The sequence below is a fragment of the Abramis brama genome, assembly GCF_963993115.1.
Source record: "Abramis brama genome assembly, chromosome: 13".
NCBI lineage: Eukaryota > Metazoa > Chordata > Actinopteri > Cypriniformes > Leuciscidae > Abramis > Abramis brama.
This window is the reverse complement of record NC_139975.1, coordinates 29,365,409-29,384,669: the sequence shown is the minus strand read 5'-3', so window position 1 is coordinate 29,384,669 and position 19,261 is coordinate 29,365,409. Positions and strand designations below refer to the sequence as shown.

The following is a 19,261-nucleotide window of genomic DNA, read 5'->3' as shown; positions in this document are numbered from 1 at the left end:
TCATGGAGATTCGTAACTGTGAGAGATATGTTGGCAGTGGTCACTCTGACTTTAGTACACAATGGTGAATGAATTACATGGAGGAAGTATCTAAATGCAGAAGTGGAGTTAAATGAAAACAAATCAAAACCAAAACAAAAGTCAAACACAATGAGTGACCAGGAACAAAGGCACAAGACATCTAGGAACAGTCAAGACTAATAAATGGGGAAAACTACAAAATAATATACAAAGATGGCGCCAAGAAACAGGAACAGAACAACGTAAGAGTCTAGGGTACATGTAACGGAAAGACATTTCACAAAACACATCGTTGTAGCCTCTGCCTTTCTTGATAGAAGGTGTTAGGGAAAAAAGTTTTTTTCCCCTCATGTTTGCTTCCAAAATGAGGAAGAATTAAAAAGAATACTACATAACCACATTCAGATCACGTGGATAAAATGAAATTCAGGTCAAACACTAAGTAAGCTGATGTAAATTAGTGTTACAAATTCAAAAGGGTAAAACTGACCCTGAGTTCCACAGAGGGCTTAAAGTGGCAGCTGTTTCCCGAAAAGAAAATACTTAAGCCTAACCCTTTCAAGTGAATATTATCTTAACCAATGTCCAAGGTCCACTGTGATAAGAACACCTCCCTTGACGTAAAAACCATCTTATATTACCACCTAGAAGGCATCTGATTACTATTGATGACCACAGAGTATGCCACAGGAGTGTTTACCTGACGCAGTGAAAGCAAGGCTTAGAGCAATGCATGGACATGGCCATTCATGGATTTGGTTGACAGTATTGGTTTTCCAGTACTGTTTCCAACAAAGTGCTTCCTTGATTTATACGACTGCCTATGTGGAAGTTAGATACTTTGACAGAGGATCTAATGAAACTAAAAGCAGTGTATGTGAGTGTGGTGTGTTCGGAGGGCACTCACTCTTGGAATCAGCTTCTGGACTAATAGTGCTTCCAAATCGGGATCCTCTGGCATGCTCAGGGAACACTACTTTCACCGCAAGTCAACAGCCATGGATTGCCCTGATAAAAAAAGGAAACTGTACCTATTCACAGAAGTTACAGGCTGCCAAGCAAGAAGGAGCCTCTGCTGTAGTTATTTACAATATAGATGGGACAGGCAATGCGACTAACCTTATGGGACATTCAGGTATGACAGTTTCTCTAATTGGCAAACCAAGACAATTTAATTTGTTTCAAAGCAGCTTTACAGAAAATACACATTGAGTAAGGCAAATGTAATTGTGACAAGGAAACAACTTCATAATATGTTTAGGTATAGTGTGAAGGGAAAAACCTTAAAAAAGTGCTAAACTGAATTGGCTTTCTCCATGCCATTATAAAACTGACTTAATCCTAGAGTAAAATTGTATTGCCTAAAAAAATCTACTTTGTAGAATGTCTTAGGAGATATAAAATAAACTATTTTAAAAAATGCATTGCTTACATATAATCAGAAAATATTTGATACATAGTCAAGATGTTGACAAACAAAATACAAAATGACTAAGTTATAAACCTGCCAGTGGTTTATAACTTAGATCACTTTTTCTAGTGATCTAAGAAAAAGAAAGGTTTTTAATGTTAATGCTACTATTAGCCTACATTATTAATAGAAGTAAAAACAGTACAACAATAAAAACTATATATTTAATTATATAAAAGTTATATTCTAAACTATATATATATATATATATATATATATATATATATATATATATATATATATATATATATATATGATAAAAACAACCCGTTCCCACTCCCAAGGTGTCAAAACATTGCGTGTGACTATTAAGCCGCAAAAAGTACCTCTAGGTGTCACTGTCTTTGCTTTTAATTGCTTGCCTTGTCTTTATAAACAATTGTGTATATCTTATCTTTTTAATTTTAATAAATATTTTTGAGCACATAACCCCAACACTACCCTAAACCTAACCGCTTTTCAACAATATGAAACACATAACAGGCAGATAAAAATACAGTTATTGCAAAAAGGTGCTTAAAAATGTCTAAATATTGTAATGTAAATTAAATTGTTTTGGCTGTTCAAATTGATAATCATACCCCAAACTAAAAGGTAAAATGGGGTAAGATGTTCTCTAGGGGAAAGGGTTAATTGATCTAATTTAGTCTAACTGTGACATTGTATTATTGTATTACACTGCCTTTTGTGGCTTTTTGTCAATCAGGGATTTGTGGACACATTAATGTTTTGTTGAGTTTGTACGTTCTCCCGGTGAACTTTAATCTGGATACATGAAAACTAGCATTTTCTGTCCAAAGAAAATGTATTGTCCACGCTTAAATCATCTTACTGCACAAATGTAAAATGTAATAAAAGCTCACTGATATGATACAGAGAGACCAGAGATAGTATAGTTCTGGCATGATAATTTTATTAGCAAAATAAATCTCAACACTTAATGGTGCGTCCAGGTCGCACTCAAATTCGCTATTCCATGTATGGAATATCTAAAGGCACATTTACACAACAATAATATACTAAAAATGGAAATGTATTTCCTTTGTGTTTTGAGTATAGACGACAACGTTGTCAAAATGATCCCCGTTCACACAGATCTGTGAAAACGGATGAAAACACTGTATTCTGCTGCCAGGCCAGTAGTTTGTGAGGTCACTTTGTAAAAAAAAAAAAAAAAAAAATCGCCTATGTCATAATGACAAAATATACACCAATATACACCAATATACAGTTTCATGATGATAAAATTCTGATATAGGCCCTAGTTGATATAGCAATGCTTACGGATACCTTTATTGTCTTAAAAGTGCATTAAGCACTTTGATGATAATTTAAAACTTTTTACACTTTAAGAAAAAAGTTGTGATTTTGTGAAGAGCCATCTAAATGATGTATAGGTAAAGGAACTAATTATTGTATAGACTGTTCTCTAAAGCTCAAAAGTATCAGTGTAATTAACGTAAAACTCTTACCATACTAGGGCTTCCTCCTAATAGTGGATTAAACGACCAAGATTCTATTAGTGGGTTAGTCGCAGAAAAAAATAAAACTCCACAGGAAGTGTCAAAGTCACGTGAGGGACAGATCGTTAACAGCAATTTCTTGTGATAATTACAGTATGTCGGGCAGGAAATCCAAACGTCCGCCTATCATCCATCGACCTTAAAAATAATCTGAAACATGTAAGTAGCAACTTTACATTCCTGCTCGCTCTAACGTTAACCTAGAAAAAGTTAGCGCTATTATTAGGCACATATCCAAGTGTTTGTGCGGAGTGTGGAAGCTGAAGTATAGTGCGCTTACGGTGCATTCACAGGGTGCTTCTCAGTATCCCTCCTCGTCTCCTCCGTCCTCCATCCTATGACCCGGAAACCGATCGAGCTCAGCCATCTTGAAGGACATCTCAATTCTCTAATTGCACCGCGAGGTCATTTTAATTTATACTTTACCTTTGCAGTTTATATAAACCACACATCTCACATATTTCAACAGGGTGTCTTGCTTTATTATTATTTATTATGAATTTCTTAAATAAACAAACTTTAACAACATAAGGGCAGATCCTTTGAGCGCTGCTGATGACGCAATGAAGTGACGCTCGAGTGATCAAGTATTCCAATGTATAAAAAAAGCTTACATTCGATTCCTCCGTCCTCCTTTTCTTTCCTTGCAACCTTCCCTCGCTTCCTACAGGGGGTGAGGCTGAGACGCGAGGAAAGGAAGCGAGGAAAGGTAACGAGAATGCACAAATAAGAATTGAGAAGCACCCACAGTCTGCGTCGAAGCTTGACGGAAGGTATTTCTGAAGCCTGCTGCTGACGCGACCATTATAGTGACAACGCATTACTTCCAGCTTGGACCGCAACACGCTAAGGTATTTGCATAAAGGCGATCTAATTGGCTGTCGCTTGCATTGGCACTTGAAAAGTGACTCGACGCAACGGAATCCACAATTCAGTTCGGCAACGCATGACGTCACTCATTCAAAGTAAATGAGAAGCATTGGCGCAGATGCCCTGTGTGAATGCACTGTTACTGCATGACATGGAGGTGATCACCTGCATTTTTATTCTTAAAATAATTGTAATAAGAGTAATACATCATTCCAAACTGTAAAGGGTCTACTTATTTGTGTACACTCACAATAACAACAAATTTGTGTTTTTGTCAAATAAAGAAAACAAACAGGATGCGCTTTCTACCGTCTCGATCTCCCTGAACTGCAGTGCGTCACATAAATGAACTGAAGCCGTTTTACTTGGAAATACGTCACAACAGGGAAGACAAGACTATTGCATCCTCCGTTTCGTGCCGACTTTAAAGTACATGAAGAACAACAACGTTTACGCTAGCAAAAACAAAACAAAAAACTGAATGCCCCTTTAATATATAATAACAAAGAAATCAAGGTATTTTAACATGCTTTAGTTTTTGATGCCTTCAGAGAGAGAACGTGTTTAAAATGAAGAGTTTTGTTTTTAGAATCATTGCATGACTAAAACCTGTTAAGGTGATCATAACCTGACCATATACAGTCAAGTGATCCCTTTGGAAGCATGTCAAAAATACAGTCAGAGTTTGTACCCAACTGTTTCTCAGGTCTGAAAGTTATGAAAGGGTTTGAAATTGTCACTGACTTAACTTTTTATTTGTTCAGTACATACTGTATATGGCACTGTCAAATTTTATGATCAGTAGAGACCATATGAATGTTTTTATGACTCACTCAGATAATTATGTTTTCTGAAGTTCATGAGTTCATACTGTAAATTCCAGTTCCTTCCCTGAACTGTAAAATCCAATTGTTCTATAATATGTTGAAACTTTGTGTTTGAATTGACAGTTATCTGACAGCAAGATATTTGGATAACAAGTTTATAGACACGGATGAATCCCTCTGACAGGGGCCAAAATAGACAAACAACTGGTCGATGGTGCGCCACAATGCCCTTGTTGACAAATATTGCTGCAACACTCGTACTGGACACAGTTCTGGATTAGGAGTGTTGCCCGAAACACTGAAAATCAAAGAGGATGGTTATCAAATTGTGTTGTGTTGATAACACCTTAGGCTGAAAAGCTGGGTTTGGCCAATGCGTAACGTCATAATCCTCAGGTCCCCAGCTAAGGCATTTAGGATTCACTGAGATATGTATAAGAAGGACGTGCGGGTGGCCGAAAATGAGAACGAGCCCCTCCAGCTCTTGACAGGGGGGCTTTGGGATGCATCGGCTGACGTGGTGATCTATAAGATTGCCCTTGTACGTGCTGCAGCGAAGCTGTCTGATAGCCAGCTGTTACGGCCCATAACCAAATCATATAGCTATTTGATTTTATAGAAATTAGTAATGGATGTGGGTCGAACATATAAATCAATCGCAGACACTTGAAACTTAAGCCGTCAAACACTGCTTTTATCCAACAACAAAAATCAATACAAAATAATTCACAAAAGATGTTTACAAAAATATATATTAACAAATAAAGACAAAGAAAAAATAACAGTAAAAAGGTAGGGTAGCTGTGGAAAGTGCCTGACTACACCTTTTCTCATGATCATGATCATGATCAGATCACATCTCTCGATAAGAAAAAACAGGCGTTTCTTCCAGGCCTATGCTTCCCTCTCTGTGCTTACTAAATAACCAAAAATATGAACTGAAAATAAATACACTACCCATTACTGACATAAATAACAATGAAGAGCGCTAAATATAAAATACTCAAAAGATTAATGAAAGCACCAAAAATCCAAATAAAACTATAATGAAAAACTGGAGCCGCTGAACCAAGACCCGTCCCCTGTGCATCAGCCATCACCACCAACGTACATGCCACCCGGTCCGGTCTAGCTGCTGGGGCTGAACGAAAAGCAGAAGAAACTACATCTGTAAAGTCGGGACAAGCCAGCTTCAAGAAATTCTCTAGCCGAGAAACTGGATGACACAGAAGGTTTGAAGCAACCCAGGACTGGGGAATGTGGGTCCAGTTTCAATCTGGCTAGTGCCATCTTCAGCATATCTTCAATTACTGATTGCTCAACACCAAGAAGGTCCGAGTCCTCATCACAATGTCACAGCTGAGACTGGGACAATGGAGATGATGCATCTTCCAATAAGGAATAGTGACCTTGTTCAGGCTCAACCAATGATTGAGAAGCAGCCAGTGAGACAGTATCCAGATCCTCTTGAGAAAAGCTAATTGATGGTTCATAGCGAGGTAGGCATACATATAATACATCTGACAGACATACTGTCATCAACTCCTTTTCTGGAGGCTGGAACAGCACCCACTAGTTAAGCCGAGAGATTCTGGACTGTACTTGTAAGCTCAGCCACCTGGTGGGCTAGAAGAGCTGAAGAAGCATTCTTCTTCTTTGGAAGTTCCTCAGTCCTTCCTGCTGATTGCTTGCTATTGTGCGGCCGAGCTGAGAAAGCAGTTTGAGGGGAAACACCCCAAAAGTCATTTTTTTCTCAATTCTCTTGGCATAATGCTACACTCAGGACAAGGATCTCTTAGAGCCTCCTGGAGGAGGTCAAAACCCAAACAGGTAGGACATTGGGTGTTGGAATCAATCAAGTTCATGGGCCCAGAGCAGACAGAGTAGTATTAATAATAAACTGTAACCCCTGGTCAGCCAAGGGGGTAAACAGCATTTAATGGGGACGTTTAGCTAGCAAGCTCTTCATCAGTCACCAAACACTCTGGAAACCAACGAGTGCTCTTAGATTTAAACAAAATAAATATTGCTAAACACAATAGGGTTCCTTAAATCCAGCCCTAGATGGCCACTGTCCTGCAGAGTTTAGTTCAGACCCTAATCAAACTCTCCTATCTGCAATTTTCTAGTAACTCTGAAGACATTGATTAGCTTGTTGATTAGGGTTTGAACTAAACTCTGCAGGGCAAGTGGCCCTCTAGGACTGGATTTGAGGAACCCTGCAGTAGAATGATTATCAGAAATCTGGTTAACCATTGAGCTCTATATTACTCCTGAATATCACTGGAGATCCTTTTGATAACCCTGGATAACCAATGGGCCCTCAAGTCAGATAAAATCCTTACCTGAACCCCCGTCTGGACCGCGTACAAATCCAGTGATATATTCATTCAAAAGTTAAGCTTTAAAGTTTTAAATGTGTCGAGACACAGGAGCTAATACCAGCCCAAACAATCTGTGCACGCTGGAACGAGATCTCTCCGCGAGAAAGTCAAAGAGACAGACCATGATGTAAATGAAAGCTTATATGGACTCTGCTATGTCATTGGTCAAGGTCACATGTGACTGAATCAATATGAGATTCATATGGGATACACGAGCATATGATCCTTTTTGACTTTTTATGTTTATCCGTCTTTGGCATTCTGGAACTATGAAATAGAACTGCATGCATTCTGGGGAAGAACATTGTTTTGGTTGTGCTTCGGCTCTGCGTGACTGTGTGGATAAATATTAATCCTACTGTTCATAAAACATTCACTACTAGACTTAAGAGATATAACCAGTTTAGATGGAAAGGATCTCAAGTTGACTAGCAGAAGACGTTACTGTAGCTATGCCAAACTACACTAGGTTAATACTAGTCCTATGGTTATATAACATGCTGTTTTATCAGATTTTGTTGCCACTAGTCAGAGCTATTGCTGTAGGGTGTATGCTTCCCCTGCCAAACTACACTAGTTTTAGCAATAGTTCTGTAGTTATACAACGTGTTTGTTGTATCAGATTTTGCTGCTGCTAGTCAGAGCTATTGCTGTAGGGTGTATGCTTCCCCTGCCAAACTATACTAGTTTTAGAAATAGTTCCGCGATTATACAACATGCTTGTTGTATCAGATTTTGCTGCCACTAGGGGTGTAAGCTTCCCCCAATAGATCCCATACACTGTTAAATTGGCTACAGCAACATGCTTGTTGCAATGTGTCCTTGCTTGCTCCAGCTTGGGGTGATGCTTCCCTCATAAGATTGGATGCTCAACATATGCCACTAACATCAGGATGTATTAACCATTCTATCAGCATCAGTCATGTTGAGGGTAATAAATAAGAGGGTAGTTGAGGTAGAAAAATCGCTGTCAGTTTGTGTTGGGGGATATTGGCATATGGTTTTGTTTTGGGGGGTTATTGCTGCATGGATGCGCAGGGAGTTCTTGCCCAGAACAGAACCATACCACCAATCCTAACTGTATGCAATTCCCAATCGTATTTGACGATAGTGGTCCTGACAGAAATAACGTACTCACCAGTTGAGTAATAAAAACACCATCTCCACGCGCTTTTACAAAATGTAAAAAAAAAAGCCAAGCCAGAGTTGATTCTCATTTTATTACAAGCTCTGTCGCGTTCTCATTTTGCCAGCACTCTCCTGTGTTTGGCATTTTTTTTAAATGGCATACACACGTCAAAGTAGCACCTTCTCTCTATTTATGGATATGATGAGACACGCACGGGTGAGTGACATAGCAGCCTATGTATGCATTTTTCCATGAAAACCATTCCATCAGGTCTAAAATAGGCTATAAACAATTATAATAGGCTTACCATAGTGAATCAGGGTAAGACAAAAACATGTTTTGGAAGAAAGATTGATGATGTATTAAATCATAAACATTTTTAACATGTGTGCACAATTGGAATATCGCACAAATCATTTGCTAACAAAGCAGCGTTTCCAACCCATGTGTTCAAGAGAACAAAATTGTCACTTCCTGGGAAATTGATGCAAAATAGCTGTAATAAAAATGGAAGTTGCTGCAGTTGGGGAAGCCACTGTGGCTCTTTTTTTCTTACATCATAAATTACTTGTTATCTTGCATTTTGATGTCTGGTGAACTCAGTCATGTGGGAAGCTTCTGGGTGGGAATTAAACCAAATCATTCTGCTGATAGAATTTGGATCAAGGATTTCAGAATGATCAAACCAACATTAGAGATGCTGTGTAATGAAATTGGTCTGCTGGTTAATCCAGTTATCCAACACATACACTGTTGAGATAAAGTCATGTCAGTTTTGTGTTGCACATTGAGGGATTTATTTGGTGAATGCTGTGATTCCATCATAGTTTATGAGCATGTCTTCTTATCGGATAAAAAACTGAACACCTCAATTGAGCGCATACATTTTTTTTTTTTTTTTGCATATTTTTAGAATTCTTGGTTTCCATCCAGCACATTTTATGCAATATCCCAAAATGCGCATAAAAATAGGTGGATGGAAACACTGCCATAATCATATCTACAGTACAGTGCAGAAGTCGTAGAAATAGTACATTTTTCACAATAAAAATGTTTAAGACTATATTTGTATATTTCGTTTAATGCCATTAATTGTAATTAAATCCAGAAATGAAAAAAAAATAAAATCTTCTGACTATTCCTATTCCTTTAATTGACACTTTATTCAAATACTCTAGACCAGTATAATTTTAAGTGAAGATGTTTTACAACAACCTACACTTGCTTTCAAAGATGATTTTATACTTTTTGCAATGCTTGACACACGTTTTAGTCATGCAAGTAATCAATATGGCATTGCTGCAATTAACTGATGGAAATTTGTCCAAGCGATGGATAACTATATTCCCTGTAATCCAGTAATATTTTGGGATGCTATGCTGTTGATTTAAAAAATAACCAGTCATGGTTAATGGTAGTATTTTATTTCCACAGATGCTGATGACATAGTTGCCATCATGGTTGGCAATATTCTAGGCACAGAAATCATTAACCTGATCAAGAATGGCTCAGATGTCTATATAGCGATTGCTGTAGCCAATGCATATGGCATGTGGCCCAGTGCTACATGGGCATATGCACTGTCTTTCACCTTCATTGGAATAACAGCCATCACTTTGTTCTACTTCGCTTTCCTGTTTATCAAACGCATGTACATAAACCGAGAGCTTCGTATGCAACAGGTAAAGTATTCAGTTAAGGTTAAGTTCACTGTAGGAGTCAAATCTACTCAAAAAATTTAGTATATTCAATATAAAATACTCAGATATATTCCAGACATTCCAAAATCTCTTAAGGGATTTTTTCTATTGCTAATTCTGTTCTGTCATTCAATTTTGTGCAGAGGGAGATGAAAAAAGTGACTGAAAAAGCAATAGCAAAGTTACAAGTACGGACTCTGCGGACAAGTGACCCGGTATTGTCCCATTGCTAAATCCTAAAATAAATAAATGTGTTCGGTAAAATAAATTCAGAGAGCATTTAAACTGCAGTGAGTAAAGCATCATGCCTGTGTGTCTGTAGGAGGTTGAATCAGAGGACACGAGCTGTGTGGTGTGCACTGACTCATTCACACATAATGAACAGGTCACAGTTCTACCCTGCAGGTGCAGTATGAGGAAATCCGCATATGATTTTAGCTCAACATTACAGACGTTTCTAACTTCATAGTGTCAGTATAGTATGTTAATTCCGATGCATTATCTGAGACTATTTTGAAAGATTTTATTCATCTTTATTTATTTTATCCATTGTAACTTGCTTATCTTAGAGCATTGAATATTATATCAAGCAGAGATTCTGTTGAATCAAAGGTCTGAGTTTTGTGCCCTGCACATACAAAGCATATTATTTAGAGAAGACATAAAACATAAAATATGTTGTCATATTATAGAGGTATATGTATTTACATTTTTTGAGGTTCATTCAGAGAAGACAGTAGAGCATAACATTAAAAAATACACACGTCACTTTTAACATAGTTGTTTTATTTTTTGTAAATATGAAAGAAATGCATAATATGAAATACATTCTGTTTTTACAGACATTTATACCATAAGAAATGCATTGAGCCATGGCTCCTGGAACACCCCACCTGTCCCATGTGTAAATATAATATCCTCAAATCCATGGTCAGTTTGCCAATACACACAGAACCATCTTTATTCAGACAGATGATGTTGCATTTACTAACATGAGATTCTTTGTTGCTGTATGTGTTCAGATTGATGAGGAGGGAGATGAGCAGCCCTCATCATCACCATCAAACAACTCATTCTGTTTAGCTACAGTAACGACAGTCACATCAGCAGACCAACACAACACATTAAACTCAAACATTCAAACTGCAGAAAGTGAGTAAAGGCTACCACAAAAACATTTGCTGTCCTTTAAATTGTGTTCCTCCATGATGTAGGTGTTAGAAATGAACAACAAAACACTTTTCATTGCATTGATGATGAGTTATCAGATTGCAGCTCAGCACTTACAGACCACATACTCCTAAAAGTTGACAAAAGTTTTTTTTTTTCATATGCATATTAATATGTTATTTTTTACAGCAAATATTTAGTTTTGAGTTATTATTATGTCAGTTAATATATTTAAATAGCCTACATGTTTATGATTTATAGATTTTACATATTTAATTAATGGGAAAAATACATAATGGTGTTTCATTGGTCTCTTGTATATTTTTACCTGCTGATTGGTAATTCAAAATTAAAGGGGTAGTATAATGCCTTTTTCACAAGATGTAAAATAAATATCTGATGTCCCCAGGTGTGTGTATTTTAAGTTTTAGCTCAAAATACCCCACAGATATTTTTATATAGCATGTTAAAGTTGTCACTTTTTGAGGGTGAGCAAAAACGCACCGTTTTTTGTGTCTGTCCCTTTAAATGCAAATGAGCTGCTGCTCCCATCACAGAGGGCGGAGCTTCAACAGCTTGTGTCCTTTTACCTCACACAGACATGAACTGTAAATTTCAAACACTTTTATGTTCAAACCGTAGTCAGACAAATGGAGAGACTCAAGAAGAAGTGACAAAATGTAGACAGCATTTCTGAATGGTTAGTTGATGAATTTATGTAGCTTATGTGTAGTTATCTTCTAGTCATTGATTAGCATATTCTGTCTTGATAATCTATAAATCGGGTTCCGGGGGCGGGGTTTATGTAAATGTTAGGGTTTGTGATGTCACTAACCCGGGAGGAATGTCATGTAGTCCCTACCAGCCATTTGTTGTAGTCCTTAAAAAGCAATTTCTTTAAAAGCAAATATCTCCCTTTGCTTTGAACTTTGAGCGTCGTAACTTTGCAGATGTTGTTTATGTTCAAACAGCAACATTACACACTAACTAAGGTTAGAAAAGTGAAATCATAATCAACCACCCCTTTAACATTTTTGTCAATAGCCTTCTACCGCTTGCTGGCTTGTATTAAAGCATTTTTTAGTAGTCATGAACAGGAAATTATGCAAACAGAGTTCAGTTTGGCTGTAAAGCAGCTCTAAAAAATAAAAAATGGTAACACTTTATTTTGATGGTCCCTTTTGAACATTCTTTTGACTATAAGTAACTTTGCAACTACATGCCAACTAACTCTCATTAGAGCATAGTAGATTGTCCGTTTAATATCTGCTAGCTCTTTATTGTGATGGTTCTCCAACCGACATTATACTGACTATAGTAACTCTACTAATAATCTACTAAGGGCCCTATCTTGCATACGCATGTATCATTCCTATTTTGCACCCGACGCACAGCGGACTTTTCCCTTGACAGACGCACGTCGGTAAATTAGGGAATGAACTTGCGTTCCCGGTGACGGTTCAGCAAAAAGAGGAGGCATGTTCCGGCGCAAACGTTGCCTGGTGCTATTTTGCAGTTCCAGAAAACGCGCTGTTCAGATGCTATTTTAAGGGCGCATGCTTGGCCAAAATGAAACGTGCACAACACGCATACACTTTGCTTCTCTCATCTACACAGAAGCAGCAGTTGCCATTTTTGCAAACCATACATAATTACAAGGAAAAATATTCCATACGAGGGAAATCATTGTGGTGTCCATGAAGATGTGAAAAAATAGGCATAAATCTAGATTACACATTTACCCAAATTATTATACGCCTATTTAACCAAAGCTTATTTGGGTGGGTTTCTCCCATCCCCATACAATGTCACTTCTCTGTTTTTTACGGCCCTGACGAGAACGTCGGTCTCCTCGGCTGTGAACCGCTCCTGGTGTGTGCCTGGCAAATCCACTATTATAATAGCAATCCGCCATGGAACAAGCACGCCTGCTTTTAAAGGGAATGTGAGATGACGCTCTGATTGGTTTATTTCACGTTAAGCCCAAACCACACTTATGAATAATGAAGCTACTTCAGACCAACCCATTTTAGATTTACGTCGGGCACAAGAGTCATTTATCCTGGCGGTATAATAGCAACAGCGCCCAAGACCCGCCCACAAAGTTACTTGCGTTTCACGTTTGATACTTGCGTTTCAGATCGTTAAAATAGGGCCCTAACACTCAAACAAGAGTTAAAGGGACCATCAAAATAAAGTGAAACCGTTGTTGTTGTCGTTGTTCAGTTGAAGTCAGTTTAGAGTTGATTCAGTTCCGTTATAAAGATCATCAATTATTAAATGTTATCAATTCAGCTGTAAAGCAACTCTGTAGAAAACGTCTTGGTTTACGACTGTAATAACGGTTCCCTGAGAAGGAGAACGAGACACTGTGTCATGGTGTTGTTGCTCTGGGAATGCTTCTTGTGAACCAGTGTCTGAAGCGCGTGTGTTAAACACCAATCTTGATTGGCTACTGCCGTCAGGTTATGTCACAGGCACGCTATATAAAGGGTGCCTAGAGAACATGTCATTAGCTTCATGTTGTCTGAAGGAAGATGAGTAGTTATGCCGGAAGTATGGCAACGCAAACACAGTGTCTCGTTCCCCTTCTCAGGGAACTCGCACTGCGTCATGGTGTTGACACTATGGGAAAGAAATACCCACTGCTCCATACTGACAAAACGCCTGCCCACTGTGCTGTAAGACTCTCAGCGAGCTCTTAGCAGTAGCCAAGATGCTGCCACACAACGCACCTGCTGACCAGAGAGCTTATAACGCCCTGGTGCACTCAAGTCGACACCTCCAATATTACCCCTCGCCACCCTTGGTGGGAGAAGAGGGGGAGCACGGATGGCAATAGAGTGGTTCTTGGTCAACCGAATAGCTTACAAGAGAGCTCGCAAGTACTTCCTGAAATAGATGGTGAGAGGATGGAGTGCCTCTGTAGCTTACACATCCTCCTTCTCTTCCCCAGTGAGCACATAAGGCCCTTCTAACCATGTGAAGCGTTAACTTGACCTTTCCCTAATAAGGGAGCTCAACCTGAAGAGACAACCAATGAGGTGGTGATAGGTGGAGAAGACAATGACTAAAGTCATACTTTAGTCAGACAATGATTAAAGAAGTGGCACGCAAGAAGCAAAATAGCCCATCTTCTTTCAGCTGCGTCTGGCAACCCTACATATGCGAACCAGTAAGGCATATGCTTTCATCTCCGTGATATAAAAGGAAAGGTGACATGTGAGGAAGTGGGACACGAAAAGCGGATTAGCCCATCTTCCCCAACTATGCCCTAGCCTAGAACATAATACTTCTACTTTCTATTACATATATGAATGCAGAAAGAGTATATCATTCTGTGTTCATCCCTAACAAGTAGGAAAGGAGGTGGGACACTAGAGGTGGCATTGCCCATCTTCCTGATCCCATCCACAGATGTTACTTCTATCTCTGTATTCACAGAACTAGGGAGATAACAGATCATAAAGTAGGACTCTAGGAGCGGAATAGCCCATATTCAACGTTTTCACATGTAAACTGAGCATTTTGTGCAAAAAGAGCTGCATGCAAGGCATTCTCGTCCTCTCTTGTCAATGCCGTTACATAAGCATATCACTTTCACTTCCGCACGCACAGTTCCAGAAGGCAGTAAATGAAGAAGTGCAATACGAGAAGCGATATTTCCCATCTTCTCATCTGATATCTAAGCCTATACGAACTAGTCCATGTACAGAAGGAGTAAACATGCTTCTTATCACTGTATAATCTCAGAAAAACTGTTTAATTTCCTGCTGCCTGAAAAAGAGTGCCCAGATCTCTTCGTCTAGCATTGTCATTAGTGCCACGGAGCGAGATACTGTTAGGGATCGATCAGTAATCATTAATCATTATAGTAAAAGTGTAGGGGAAGCAAACAACCTCGTCACCGTATCATAAGTGCAATCGGGTGTCTATTATACATGAAATAGCATCCGACCCCCCTACTGGGAAGTGACAGCAAAAAGATATCAATCGCCAATAACCTTGTATCATTCCTCTGAAAATAATGCAATGGCTGGGGATGGATGTAAAATAAACCTATATATGTACTCTTTATTTGTGAAGAGACAGCGATATCATCCATCATTCATTTTAAAAGAAAACATTTTTAACTGTACCCAGAACCAACACAGACACCCCTGTCTTTTAATCTCTTTCTTTTTAAGGGAATGAAATGCTTTCCCTTACACTCTTTCTCTTTTTTTAAACAACCTCTTGAACCCCAACACCCAGAAAGGGGTGGGGAGGGAAAAAAAGAAAAGGGGATTAAAAGAAAAAGAGGATGAGAAAAAGACCAAAAAGGACTCTCAGCGTTTAGACCTCCATACTTGTTCTTGAGCCAGATTGCCACCTGGATCCCCGACCTCTCTAAGGCGGAGCTCTAGCGGCCACACTCACTTTCTGCTCCTGTCACCAACTGGACCCAGCGACAGGCTCAGAAGGGGGAACTGAAGGACATTGCCTGTGGCGGGGAATTTACAGTAGCACTTGAACACCGCTGACTTAACCCTCGCCTCTCTAAATTTCCGGACCACAGTCTCAATAGCGGTGCCAAAAAATTTGGACGGTGCAACCGGAGCGTCAAGGAGGAATGATCTTTCCTTCTCCTTTAGCCTCGATAGGTTAAGCCATAAATGCCAAAATTTGCGACAAAAGCAGCAAGCAGGGTAAGGTCAGTGTTGTGGAGGAGATCTTCGATCGCGTCTGGTGCCACACCCCCTGCAGCGTTAACGTCCTTCAGGAAGTCAGCTTTGTATGCCTGCAACATCGCCATGGTATTCACGGCACCGCTGACTTGGCCCGTCACCGTGTGCGCCTTGCTCACAAGTTTAGATGTAAATTGGAAGGGTTTAGAAGGAGAGGGAGGCTTCCACGAAGATCCCGCGCCAGATGAGAGGTAACCCGCCAGTGATTCCTCCATCCAGAACATCTTTGTATACCCATGTTCCTCCAACCCTTTTACATAGTTGGACTTGCTGGGAGGGAACACATGGACTGAGAAAAGATTTCCTCAAGATCTTAACACTTCACTGTGGAAAGAAATAGAAGGTTCGCTGGGGACAGGTTTATGACCCGCCAGGAAGTACTCGTCTAGCCTGCCTGGAGCGCTTTCCTGTTTGTCCACCATCCAGTCTAAGCTCAATCTGGCGGTGGCGTGGGTAGTAAATAGCAGGTAGTAATTATCACGTGTAGTAGTTCCCTGTACACGGTTGACGATGAGGAGGCTGGCTCATATAATACATCCACCTCAACTCCCATCACGTCTAATTTCGCTGAACTAGAGTGGCAATGCAGCATACTCTCTGCCAAACCAGAAGCCGGAGAGCAGGCTTTCGGATTCGGCGCAAGAGCCTCGGAACTGGTGACAGAGGATTGGGAAAGGGAATCTGCGAGCCCCAATATCCTAAACACTGCACTGCCTCGACAGCAGTGGGTCCTGGACCACGGGGCGCTAACACCTGGCTCCCTTTCCCTGTAAATAGAGCCAGCTGGGAACATGATATATCTCTCACATGGAGGCACACATTTTTTAAACCTGCGTTCACACATTTTGTTTCCTTTCTTTTTCTTTGAGATACACATACACAAACAAGCGGATTCCAGAAGACAAAGAGGCTGATGACGTGTTCTCTGACGTTCCTTATATAGCCAGCCGGCGGGCCAGTGACGTCACCTGACAGCAGTATCCAATCAAGAAAGGCATTTGGCACACGTCCTTCAGACACTGGTTCACGAGGAGCATTCCTATAGTGTCAAAACCATGCCTTTGAAAGGAAATAGTGATGTTATCATCCAGCTCAGTTCAGTTATCATCAAATAGTGCAGTGTTCTAATCTTAACAAAGGACTTTGACCCCTGGTTTCACAGATGAGGCTTAAGCCTAGTCCCAGACTAAAATGCATGTTTGAGCTGTTTTAACTCAAAGCATCTTGCCATTGTTTATAAAAGCTACTTAAATGTCCTAATCGAACTAAGGTCTAATCCTGGCTAAATCAAAGTCCTGTCTGTGAAACCAGGCCATAAAGTTTTACCAATCCAATATCTACATCTTATCAACTCAGCTGGAGACTCAGCAACACTTACTATTGAGAACTGATGCTTGGAACCAAGGACTGTGTGTGATACCAAACAGTAACCAAATGTAGAAAAATACAATAAAATCAGAAATTAAAATTCCAGAAAAACATCAAATTCAGCAGTAACACTAAAAACATTGATTTGTAAAGGTAAAAGTAATATACTGTATCAGAATAATGAATAAATTAAACACAATATATGAATACATAAATTCAGCAGTAACCTATGCCCTTTGTCATTATCAATGTCATGCTGGATTAATCTGTATATGGCGTATACCGATGGCTCATGGTTATTGATTTTTCTTTATGACAGCAGCTCTTGGACATCCATCAGACCGTGTGTATTATGACCCGGATATCCAGACACAACACATTTATGAGAACCAAGCATTTGAAGAAGGACCAGAGATAATGGAGCAGCAGGATATCAACAGCCAAGATTAATATACTATAACATATTTCAAATATTTCTACAGTTTGAATATCACAAACAGCCAAAAAAGTGTGTGAAATGTGTCAAAAAGAATGACATACAAAAAAGAAGAAACTTAAAATGGGATGCTCAGATTGTGACAGACTATTTATTAATAACTGAGCACTGTTTAATTAATGTAGATTTTAATGAGTTTTAAGAGGAGACAGGTAAGAGAGTATAAAAACAAAAATAAAAAAGGGATTCATTACTGTGACAGCTTGCATACCTGTCATGAGCTCAATAAAGCTTGTTCACACACACAAACACACTCAAACACTGGCTAAGTAAATTTGACAATAGAATGATCAAATGATAAAAATTCCTTTTTTTTCTCCATAAATATACTTTCTCTTTATCCTGCTCTTTCTCCCACACACATAAAGATATATAACAAAAAAAAAAACGCTTCAGCGCTGCCCTGTGACTGAAAAGCTACATGACTATTGAAGGCCAAATTATCTTTTGATGTTCTCAGTAATGTTTACTAGTGAGCACACCAATTAGAGATTTAATCTGTAATTTAATTTTTACAAGCAAAATCCAGTTTTGGTGGTAACGCGTTACAAGTCATTTGAGTAATGTAATTAGATTACTTTTTTTGTGCAGGTTGTTGGTTGTTGATTTTGTTTTTCTTCCACTGAGATGAGTTAACCTTGGATGATCGAACAGTGAGCTAGCATATTTGCACAGATGTCATAGAACTGTACATCCCCCTATGGAGTGTATTTCAACATCTTGATGCATCATGAGGTTATGGATACAGATAAATAAAGAATAAAGAATAACAATAACTGTTAAAGAATAACAGATAATAAAGATATTACCCCACACTGAACACTTTGGAAAGTTTGGGTGACAGTACTAAACTCAGTTGATTGCTGATTGTGTTCTTTCTGTTGTTGCTTTAATTTTTGATGGTACAATGTATTTTCTTCATCATATGCATGGTGTAGGTTGCTGTTTGAAACCTATCCCTAGATGATGCCATTCATTAATAAAAAATAAAAACCTTGATAAATATAAATGAGTGACGATTGAGTGGAGAAATATTATTGTTACTGAAAATAAAAGTAAATCTGTTTGTAATATGTTGTAATATAATCTAGTAATAGGTTAGGCCATGTAGTGGTATTTGTGGTATTTTGTGGAACTAAGAATAATAAGGCATAATGTACAATAGGAAAGCAATATCCAACTGCAGAGCCACATGTAACAGCAGTTTTTGTGTCTCTGCTTGCAGACATCTTGGACCTCCTAGCACCACATTTCTACCTTTTTTTATTTTGTATATATTAGGACTATACTATTTTAGAGCACTTACTATTCAGTTTTCAATGCTCAAGTAAACTATTTTTTGTATTTGTGAGAGACAGTTTCATTATTTGCTATAGGAAAATAACTAGAAGAATAACTAGTGCAAAAAACGTTAAAACTATTTTTTTCTACAAACTATTGTGTTTATGATTATGCTAATAAATTAAAATAATATAACAAATACCAATTTGCAATAGCAAGCGACATAATGAATTTTACAAGGCTAAAAGACAGCTGTGCAACTGCAAGCCTTACACATTCTATTTTAAAATGACC

General features: G+C 38.7%; 1 protein-coding gene across 1 annotated transcript; it reads left to right on the top strand.

The window, feature by feature from the left end:
- Nucleotides 1-1,000: 1,000 nt before the first annotated feature.
- Nucleotides 1,001-18,651, top strand: rnf128b (ring finger protein 128b). The gene is made up of 7 exons (XM_084134061.1): nucleotides 1,001-1,156; nucleotides 9,660-9,907; nucleotides 10,069-10,140; nucleotides 10,248-10,330; nucleotides 10,768-10,855; nucleotides 10,948-11,077; nucleotides 17,510-18,651. The coding sequence occupies exons 1-7, from the start codon at nucleotides 1,144-1,146 to the stop codon at nucleotides 17,638-17,640; spliced, it is 765 nt and encodes a 254-aa protein (XP_083990187.1). The 5' UTR covers nucleotides 1,001-1,143; the 3' UTR covers nucleotides 17,641-18,651.
- Nucleotides 18,652-19,261: the final 610 nt, after the last annotated feature.

Bases quoted from the DNA above. Each gene is read 5' to 3' on its own strand.
- rnf128b (XM_084134061.1), top strand. The intron at 9,908-10,068 runs GTAAAGTATTCA...AATTTTGTGCAG, and splicing joins GAGAGCTTCGTATGCAACAG to AGGGAGATGAAAAAAGTGAC. The intron at 10,141-10,247 runs GTATTGTCCCAT...GTGTGTCTGTAG, and splicing joins CTCTGCGGACAAGTGACCCG to GAGGTTGAATCAGAGGACAC.